A 10,679-nucleotide genomic window follows, 5' to 3' on the forward strand; every position below is an offset into this window, starting at 1 on the left:
TTATGCAGTAAGTAAGAAATTTTATAAAGTTCATAAAAGTGTAAAATTATCAAGAGAATAAAGTTTAAATGTGCATTAAATGGTAGGAAAATAATTAAATGCTGAAAAGTGTGAGAAGGTAAAGAAATGTGTATGTTTACCCCTTGACTGTACTGTAGAAAAAGAGCCATTACAGTTTAAAGTAACGGGTTACTGTATTATAGATTAAAAATAATAACTAATGATTTAAATTCTTAAATCAGCATTTTCAAAGGCAAGAAACAGACAGCTGAATGAGTTTTATTTTGTGGTTAGAGAACAATTGTCGATGCACAAGTGAAGACAGACACCTTGTGTTGACAAGTGAAACTGCGCACAGTTTCAACCTAATTTAAACCATGTGTAACTCCAGCATCCGGGCATTCCGTCATCCGGGGTTTGCCTCCGCCTTGTTCTTTCTCTGTTTATAAACAGAAAGAGCGCAGAATGGTCGATGCGCCGTGACGTCACCCCTCCGACCACGTCATTTTACTTCGACCTTCCAAAATGTTTTTCACATCGCACGAGAGGCGCAACCCATCGAAGTTCACCGGTATTTAGTTACAATCCGAGCAAGCACGCGTGCGTTTGACATCGAAAATACCTCTTTTTTTATTGCCACATGTAACGCACGTGTCGTCCGGTTCCAGGAACTGCAACAAGATTAACCTTTAATATGCCAGCGAGCTTAGAGTAAGGCCTACGGAAATAGTCGGGCGGAAAAAGTAACCATCTCAGATTAATTTAAACTTATACTTAAACGACATCGCACTGTTCCCCGCTAACATTTTCAAAACTGCGGAAAGGTAAGCGAGGGTTTAAATCTCGCCCGCTCCAGTCCGTCAATCCGTGACGTGTTTTCCACGTGTCATCTCCATGTTTTGACTACCACCACCAACAGCAACACAGCGAACCCTGCCAACACATAGCCGTTGCGCTTGCAATCCCCTCTGTGTTTTTCAACAAAATGGCTGATTTAGGGGATGATACCGGAGCGAGAGCCCTACTGGCGCTCAAATCCGCGCCTTGCAGCCCGGTGGCTGTGTCTGTCCCGCCGGTGTACACGCTTTCCTCCTCGACTTCGCACGGAGTCACATCATCCATGTCCCTCTCCACTCCGTCGCAGGCCCTCGCTCGCCTGGAAGGCAGGGACTTCGAGTTCGCCATGCGCCAAAGGACGATCACCGTGGGGCGGAACTCGTCGCACGGCTCCGTGGATGTCAACATGGGCCACTCGAGCTTCATTTCCAGGAGACATCTGCAGATCACCTTCGAGGAGCCGCATTTCTACCTGCGCTGCCTCGGCAAGAACGGTGTGTTTGTCGATGGCGTTTTCCAGAGGAGGGGCGCACCTCCGCTTCTCCTGCCGAGGGAGTAAGTTACTAAAATGAGATCTGTTGCCTTACATTAGCTTCTGTGGCCAGATGGCAAGCACCTATTCACTTGGAGAGCGAATGCACTACACATACAAGAGATTAAATTAACCTGCTTAATGCAGCGTCCTGCATAATCCTACTGAACTACATGCGAGAGAATACGAGAACTGTCAGAAACCGACTTCAGGGTACTTGCAGTTCATGATATAACGTACTAACTATTTAGAGGGGGACATGCAACGGCTACAAACTTATTTTGGCTCAGGATAATCTGACAGTTTGTGCATTAATCTCCTATTGTGAGTGTAGCATGCTCTTAAAAATAAAGGGTCTTAATTGGCATCAATGGTCCTGTGAAGAATCTTAAACATCCATTGAGCCTTTCAGATGCAGAAATGCTTCTTTAAAGTCGAAAAACGTTCTTTAGATTTGTAGATGTTCTTTAAAATGATTCTTTTGGTAAGTGTTCACTGAAAGGTTCTTTGGGGAACCAAAAATGGTTCTTCTGTGGCATCACTGCACAAACACCCTTTCAGAGCCTTTATTTTTAAGAGTGTAATTGAGTCAGTGAAAGGCATAGTTCACTCAAAATTACAATTCTGGCATCATTTCCTCACCCTCATGTTCCAAACTTACATGACTTTATCTCTTCGGTGTATTTCTACAACTTTTTTATTTTTTCCTCAGGAAATGTTGACCAAGGCTGTCAGTTCTGTCTAAATCCTGTTGTGTTCCATTAAAGAAATGCAAGTTTGGAATAACACGAGGGTGTGCAAACCGTAACACATTTTTAATTTTTGGCTCAAGTATCCCTTCAGGCCCCAGATCTGGATCTGTCAGTGGATCTGGATTTTCTATATATCGTAAAATTACTGATCGCTGAGTGTTTGTTTTGGTGAGGTTGGCACTCAAGGCGCGTTAAGATACAAACATGAAAAGTTAAACGTTTCACATTACGACCACAGGAGCTGTGTGCACGACAGAGACTGGATCCACCGCATGATTCTGTGGGCAGATGTGAGATACAGGCCGCATTTATGACACATATCAGTAGTAACTGCTCTATGATCTTCTGCAGACAAAGAACAGAGGGGAAAACCTAGTAATACCATAATGAAGCACTTCAAACAGTGATGTTTGAGTAGTAACATGGCATTGTTTGTACACAGTCCTCCTGCAGTCTTATTTTTGTTTCGATTGTTTTGAACCGCAAACAATCATTACAGTTGTCAGTATAAAATATAATTTTGTTCATTTCAGTTCATTTATGTGATTTCAAGTTTTGAAACTGGCTTTCAACCATTTATTTTTTCACAGTTTTCAAAGTATCTGCTTTTCTTTTCAAATGATTTGAATTTGTATTTAAAAAAAAAAATTGGAATTTGATTTCAAATTTGAATTTATTGAAACAAACACTAAAAAAGCTTTTAAATCTTGCATTTAAAATACAAAGTTGTTCTTTTTTTTTAAACATTAATCTTCCCATGTTTTAGTTGCTGTTCTGCTTACGCTTACTTATAAGTTTAGCAGTATATAAATAGTTCTGTTTGTCTCAGTAACAATCACCTTTAGAAAACCAATCCGTGAGTATTGGATGATCCTACTAAATTAGATGTTTTTGATAAAGTATACCACAAGTAAAGCAGTTTCAGTATCAGTAATCTGAAGAGTTAATAATCAGTATGAGAGCAGTTCTCATGCCATTGACGGTCTTAGCCTCAAATGATTGAGAAGTGGATAAACTAGTTAACTAGATCAGACTGAAGGTGTCTGCGTAGTTGTGGTGAACAGTATTGTTGTGACTAGAGTTCAGCTCTTTGTGACTCTTAGATTTTATTAAAATCACTGTTTGGCTTCCTCGTTCTTATCAGAATTGCTTTTACTGGCTCGTTGTGTGCCATCTGTCTTATCAATGCAGAATAGATCTGTGGAGCTTGTTGTCATGGCGGTCAGGGCGACTATTCCTGCAGACTGCTGTGAAAACACGGACAGATTGAACTCATAATGGCCGCATGCCAAGCCAGCCATTCAAAACAACTGCAGTGTTTATGCTGCAGCATTAAATGTGGCTTCCTGGTGCAACACTTGTGTAAATGCGTCCAGTGGAGGCGGTGCACCAATTCATCATTCTCTCTGGCTGCACTGCAGACAGTTCAAAACTGAGAAAAGAGGTGAAGGGGAGGGTTCATTTTTCCTCGAAAGTTTACATTTTGTTGGTCCCAAACAGAACAATAGCCTAACGGTTACGTAATTAGAGATTTCACACAGATTACTTGTCTTGTGTTCACTGTCCAAGTCCATGTATCATATTAAATGGCAAAGTAAAGGTTTGATTGTCAATCTAAAATGCCATACAAACCTTTCTACAGGCTCAGGGACATGTATTCAGTATAACAGTATAGAGATCGTCTCTGAGCGGTGCGGCTGTTGATAAAAATGTAAAATGACGTATGTGAGGGAAATGCAAGGAAAAATCTCTGCAGTTTTCTACCAGTCTTGTCAATGTTCTATGGTCTGAAATCAAGTATTACATTTTTTTTTTTTTTTCTTAAGGACAAAAAGCGCTTTTAACATATTAGCACTGATCTCATCAAATCAACTTTTATGCCTTAATGTGTCTGTATTCTTCTCTACAGGTGCACATTTCGATTTCCCAGTACGGTGATAAAGATTCAGTTTACGGCGCTGTATCACAAGGAGACAGAGAAGGAGGACGCTCCCGTATCCCCTGTGAGACACCTTTACCCTCAGATCTCGCCGCTGAAAATCAGCATTCCTGAAAATGACTTCAGAAGTATGATGAGTCCCCTGCCTTCACCGACGGGAACTATTAGGTACGACTTCATCCGAACGGTTACGCACAGAAAACCTGTTTCATTAGAGAACTAGTTCTTTTCCAGATCTTTTTGAAAGTAGATTTTGTTCTCCTATCGTTGCTGAAATGCAAACGAATAAAAAAATGCAAGAAAGCAAAAACATGTATAAAAAAAAAAAAAAATGCAGAAATATATGCAGCATTGAAAGGATTATCAATAATTGGACAACAAAACAATAGGTTCTGCATATTCCTATTATTATGTCTATTTAAGCAAAAGTAAAATTTGAATACGTTTCTAAACTACAAACCTGCATTTATGCTGAAGCATCAGAATTTGCGTGCAATAGGAGATGCTTGATTTTGATGGGTGCTTGAAGCTGTCAGGTTTCACTGTATATGTAGTCAGTCAGATGCAGTAGTGGTGGGAAAAGCCTGCCCCTGGCGGCCTCTCTGCTCTTTTGCACCACGTGTGGCTCTCAAAGCGAGCATGCTGTGTGCACATACCATATATGGCATGTGCTGAGCTTGGCGCGCTCTGATTGGTCGCTCAGAATGTGTTGTGGTTTGGTGTTTTGAGCCACAGATAGTTTCCTTTTTCCGAGGCCTCCAAACACCCCCCTCATCCCACTCCTCGGACTGCTCCTACACCTAACACAAACAGACACATGCTTTCTGTCCTTCCTGATTCCTCTTCCCTTACTGGGGGGAATATTTCCTTCTGTTCAGCTCTACAAGCACTGGAACTGGTAATCCACGGCTGAGCTGCAGTTTCTACTGAAGGATTTTTCTCTCGTAGGATTCAGTCTGTGTGAAGGGATAGTTTTTTGGGGTTTTTTAGATTGTTGTGGGTGTTGTGCAAAAAGAGGATGTGTGTGTATATTTTTGTTTTTCACACATGGAGCTACTTGAACAACTGCCATGTAGAGTACAACCAGCAATATCAGCCTCTCCTTTGCATTTATTTGACTTCATTGTTTTCCTGCTGCATTAATTTTTTTTAATGTGAATGTCAGAATAGTGATAATATTTTACAATGAGTTTAGTTTAGTATGTATAAGTATCATAAACTAACATTTGAACAGCTTTTTTTACACCGCTTTTATTAGTCTAGATTAGTATTATAAAAATTTTGCATTTAATTGGTGTTTGTTCATAATAATTTAAGTATTGTTAATTTATATACATTTATTTGTATTATTCACTATCTTCCAAAGGTTTGGGGTCCATGAGATTAAAAAAAAAAAAAAAAAAAAAAAAAGTTTTGTAAAGACGTATCTTATGCTCATTAAGGCTGCATTTATTTTGTCAGAAATACAGTATAGACGGTAACATTGTGAAATATTATTACAACTTAAAAGAACTGTATTTGTTCATATATTTAACAATGTAATTTATCCCTGTGATGTCAAAGCTGAATTTTCATCATCATTACTCAGTCTTCAGTGTCACATGATCCTTCAGAAATCATTCTAATATGATGATTTGCTGCTCGAGAAACCTTTAATCTTATTATCAATGTTTTCAGGCATCTTACATGAATAAAAAGTTCATAAGAACAGCGTTTATTTTAAATATTGAAATATTTGTAACCATGTAAATATCCTTACTGTCACTTCTGATCAATTAAATGCAAACTTGTTGAATAAGTGTTTATAATTAAAAAAAAATCCTGCCAACCTCAAACTTTTAAATGGTAGTTTATACTATAGAAATTAGCATTGATAAATGTTGAAAAAGTATTTTTCATTCATTCTTAGTTCATATTTACATAATGTATTATATAATGTCAACAATTTTAACCTAACTGTAAAGTGCAGCCAATAAAACTAAATGTTGGGTTGAATTATTTTTTGATTCAGAAAAGATTTCCGTTAGTTCAGTGTGTTAATGATCAATCGGTTGAATAGTTGTCTTCTGTAAATCATTACTGCACATGACCCTTTGGAATCACGTGGCTGTGCTTCAATAACCTTCACTGTTTTGCACTTGAATAGCACTAAAAGTGGTGGCTTGTTATTGCTTTTAATATAAATGCATTGCATAATGCATATTTGTTGACCCAAAACGTGTTTCAAATGAGTTCAAACCTAGTAAACTGGGTCAGTTCTGAAAGGCTCTTGGACAGTAAATGTAAATATAACCCAAAATGCATGAAATATGTCTTAACTTGATACCAGTAACGAATTATTGGTAGTGACATTATTTTATTGTCTTTTTTTTTTAGTAATTTTATAATTTGGGATCCATATTATGATCTATATGATATAAATTCCAATATAAATTCCTTAGGGTTTTATTTTTAACAGGGTTTTATTTTTGATTTTGAATTATTTTTTTTTTTTGTTTTTTTGTTTTTATTTATTTTTTTTTTTTTATATGAGTTTCTATTTTATTACAGAAGTTCAGGCTATATTTTTTGCTTGTCCTTAAGTTGTTTTTTAATACGGTCCAGCTGTTGTGAAAATGCTGCCTCAGGACTGGACTTCAACCCAAAGCACCCCGCCTGCTGTGCCCTCATGCACACAATTGCCTTCCCCCAGCCGGCTGCTCAGAGAGGCCTGTTTGTCTCTGCCCGCTCAACACAATGGAGCCTGCAGCACAGCAGTCTTATCTGAGCACTCTGTTGTGCCCTGCTGTCAGAAAGCCAGCAGTAAAAAATAACACAGCGAGTGAAGGAATGGTGGGGTGTGTCTGTGTTATGGGAGACTTACCGAGCTGTTGACAATAAACGACAGCCTTAAAATAGCATTGCTCAGGATGCATTTCTGTCACTATCAGTCTAAATAATGGAGTTATTATCATTACATTTCAGAAACCCTGCGGCTAATGGCTCGGTTATTATTTTGTTTGTTTTTCTGAATGGTTGTGTTTATAGGGCATAGGGCCACCTACTGGCACATTGTTTTTCATGTCAGGTGCATAACAAGGGTTATGATGTGTGTGTGTGTGTGTGTGTGTGTTTTTTTTTTTTTTTTGGTTGTTGTGTTTTTTTTTGTGTGTGTGTGTGTGTAATCTGCTGTCAGTTACCACAGGCAGAAAAATTCAACCTGTCCCTTAGTTTGTAAAAACAAACAGGAAATAACTGACACACTTAAAATGGGGGCTAGAAGGCAAGCAAGTCGGAGGGATAAATAATGGGGGCTAGAAGGCAAGCAAGTCGGAGGGATAAATGATCAGGTGTTGTTACCAATTTATGTAAACAAATAACTGACACACTTAAAATGGGGGCTAGAAGGCAAGCAAGTCGGAGGGATAAATGATCATAGGTTTCATTGACTATTTATTGGTCAATAGTGGATATTTAGTTTTAAAAAATGGTAAAGATTTGCAATAGTGGCCACAACATGAAAATTAATTTTCGGCTGGATGTGGTGAAAGTGACGATGTTTACTTTCTCAGCTGGTTCTGACATGTTTACATAAGTCCTTTTTTTATTATTTTGGTTGTACATCATTTAGTAGCTTTATGTAGCAAGAATGTAATAAATTTATCAAAAGTCACAGTGAAGGCATTTATAATGTTACAAAAGACCTCTACTTCAAATAAATGCTATTTTTTTTTTTTACTTAAAGTATGACGGTTTTCGCAAAAATATTAAGCAACACAGCTGCTTTCAAAGTTAATATTAATGAGATATGTTTCTTGAGCAGCAAATCAGCATATTAAAATGATTTCTGAAGGATCGTGTCACACTGGAGTAATGATGCTGAAATTTCAGCTTTGCATCACAGGAATAAATTACACTTTTAAATATGTTCAAATAGAAAACGGTAATATTACGTCTTTTGCTGTTTTTTAATCAAATAAATGCAACCTTGGTGAGCACTAAAGATTGCTTTTAAGCCTTAACATTTAATTGGAATATAATAATGAACAGACATATTCCTTAATTCTCAGATGCAGTCTTCTTGGACTCTTATAGATGATGTTTTCACACCTTTATGTCCATATTTTCTTTACTCAGTGTTCCCAATTCCTGCCCAGCGAGCCCTCGGGGTGCAGGTTCCTCAGGATACCGCTATGGGCGCAACATCACCTCAGATCTCCAGCTGGCAGCAGAGTACGCTGCCAAAGCTGTGTCAGAACAGCGCACTGAAGCCACAGGAGGAGATAGTCCTAAGGTAAGAGCCTTTAGCATCCTAATGGATGTCACTGTCAATATCAGTGTGTTTGTTCCCAAAGTTCACTGTCCGTTACTCCTTCAGGATGAGTCCAAACCTCCATACTCGTACGCTCAGCTGATAGTCCAGGCCATCTCGTCTGCACCGGACAGACAGCTAACACTAAGTGGCATCTACGCTCACATCACCAAGCATTATCCCTACTACAGGACGGCCGACAAAGGCTGGCAGGTCAGTTTATTTGCTAAAAATTGTTGTTAGTTGGTCTGTCATGTTTATGTGCTAATTTGCATTCTCTTAACCTCATTTCGCTCCAGAACTCCATTAGACACAACCTATCTCTGAACCGCTACTTTATTAAAGTGCCGCGCTCACAGGAAGAGCCAGGCAAAGGTTCGTTCTGGCGTGTGGACCCCTCTTCAGAGTCCAAGTTGGTGGAGCAGGCCTTCAGAAAGCGCCGACAGAGAGGAGTGTCCTGTTTCCGCACACCCTTCGGCCCTCTGTCCTCAAGGTGAGATGTCTCAGACCCCAGCTGACCCTGCACGCACCCGCCATCCCCCTTATAACACTCACACTTTCTGATGTAATAGAAGCCTGCTTAGCCTATTCTGTTTCCCCTTTTATTCCCCTTCTGTCTGTTTCTTCACTGGGCAGAACAAAGTGAGTCTGTCACCTCTTTGAATTGAATCAGTTTCATTTGTTTGTTAAGGAGTCATTTGGTGAAGCAGCGTCAGTCGCACCCATCCTTATGCTCTCTGCTTTTAACACTCTGTATAATCCTGCATTAATTTTGGGTCCAAAATTAACTGTCTGTGATGCATAATTTAAACATTTTAGTAATATTTTAGTAATACTGCACTTTACCAAGAGACTGGCTGATGGGATCCTCCAAGACAATCACAGATTAATAATTCACTTCTCTTAGGATCAACTAACTTCATCAATGTCAAGAAAACTGTATCAGTGTCAAGCAATTGAAACTTTTGTTCAACAAAGACACATTAAATTGTTAAAAGTGACCGTAGTAAAGAAATTTTTAATGTTAGAAAAGATTTCTGTTCCCAACAATCCTGATAATAATGTAAAATAATACAAAAATATTAAACAGGACAGCAGTGTGTGTTTATATATATATACGTGTATATATATTTATACTGCTGGTTCTTGAATCTGATTGGCTGATAGGAGTGTGATAATCTAGTGATAACAGAACCGTTTTACTGTTTGTATCACTCCGTTTGTGGTATTTCTCACAGTGAGAGTCACTCTGGATGCCCAAATCCACTATAGTTTTATAAATAATACTGTTTTGTGTTATGGAATGTAATTTTAAGAGTTTAGTTTTTTATGCGAGAATGTACTTAGACTTAAAATATGCAGTTTGTTAATGAAGATAATGTCTGTGGGCTCAGCTGTTAAACCGTCAACTTGAGATTTGAATCTAGTAGGAAGGAAGTAGTTCTGCACAAAAGAGGGTTTTTAAAGACACTCCATTGTTGTTTGTTTTCACACACTAACATTTCGAATTGTAGAGATTAACATTAGTCAATATATTATATATTATATAAGACACCTCCATCCAAAATCGAGTTTGCTATTGAGGTGCCTCTTATTTAGAGGCCGTAAGTTTATATAAAAAAAAATTGTCCAATTGCTGCACCCACAAGGCACCACACAAAGTTGTGTCAAAAATGTTTGTCTCCAAACAGGATTCCCAAACCATTATTTGCTAGGCTTAAACAAAAAGAGCATTGTTTGGAAATCTTCACACTCATTTCTGAAAGTGGTCTCTGCACATTTAAAGGAACACTCACTATTTTTGAAAATAGGCTTATTTTCCAACTCCCCTAGAGTTAAACTGTTGAGTTTTACCATTTTTGAATCCATTAGCTTAGCATAGATCATTGAACCGAATAGACTGTTAGCATCTAGCTCAAAAATGACCAAAGAGTTTATATATTTTCCCTATTTAAAACTTGACTCTTCTGTAGTTACATTGTGTACTAAAACCAACGGAAAAATAAAAGTTGGGTTTTTTTTTTTTTTTTTTTTTTTTTTTTAAGGCCCATATGGCTAGGAACTATACTCTCAATCTGGCGTAATAATCAAGGAACTTTGCTGCCGTACCATGGGTAGCAAGATACTAATGGTCTAAACCGATGCATGATCTATGCTAAGCTAAGCTAAAAGTGCTACCGCCAGACCCGGAGATCGGCTGAATGGATTCGAAAACGGTAAAACTCAACTGTTTAACTCTAGGGGAGTTGGAAAATGAGCCTGTTTTCAGAAATAGTGGAGTGTTCCTTTTAATAAACAATTTTTATGTTGGAAAAGGTTCCTGTTTAA

The 10,679-nt window shown here is 38.2% G+C and overlaps 1 protein-coding gene across 2 annotated transcripts in view; it reads left to right on the plus strand.

Moving 5' to 3' along the window:
• Positions 1-446: 446 nt before the first annotated feature.
• The window catches only part of LOC109055999 (forkhead box protein K1-like), a 16,687-nt gene continuing 6,454 nt past the window's right edge, over positions 447-10,679 (plus strand). Inside the window, exons 1-5 of one of the 2 annotated variants that reach the window (XM_042720123.1) lie at positions 447-1,392; positions 4,031-4,228; positions 8,177-8,333; positions 8,418-8,564; positions 8,651-8,844. In XM_042720123.1, coding sequence (XP_042576057.1) covers positions 986-1,392; positions 4,031-4,228; positions 8,177-8,333; positions 8,418-8,564; positions 8,651-8,844 — 1,103 coding nt within the window. In that variant the 5' untranslated portion in view covers positions 447-985. The remainder of the gene's footprint in view (positions 1,393-4,030; positions 4,229-8,176; positions 8,334-8,417; positions 8,565-8,650; positions 8,845-10,679) is intronic. The other variant, XM_042720124.1, reaches the window with a different exon arrangement.

Source organism: Cyprinus carpio, chromosome B3 (assembly GCF_018340385.1).
Source record: "Cyprinus carpio isolate SPL01 chromosome B3, ASM1834038v1, whole genome shotgun sequence".
NCBI classification, from domain to species: Eukaryota; Metazoa; Chordata; class Actinopteri; order Cypriniformes; family Cyprinidae; genus Cyprinus; species Cyprinus carpio.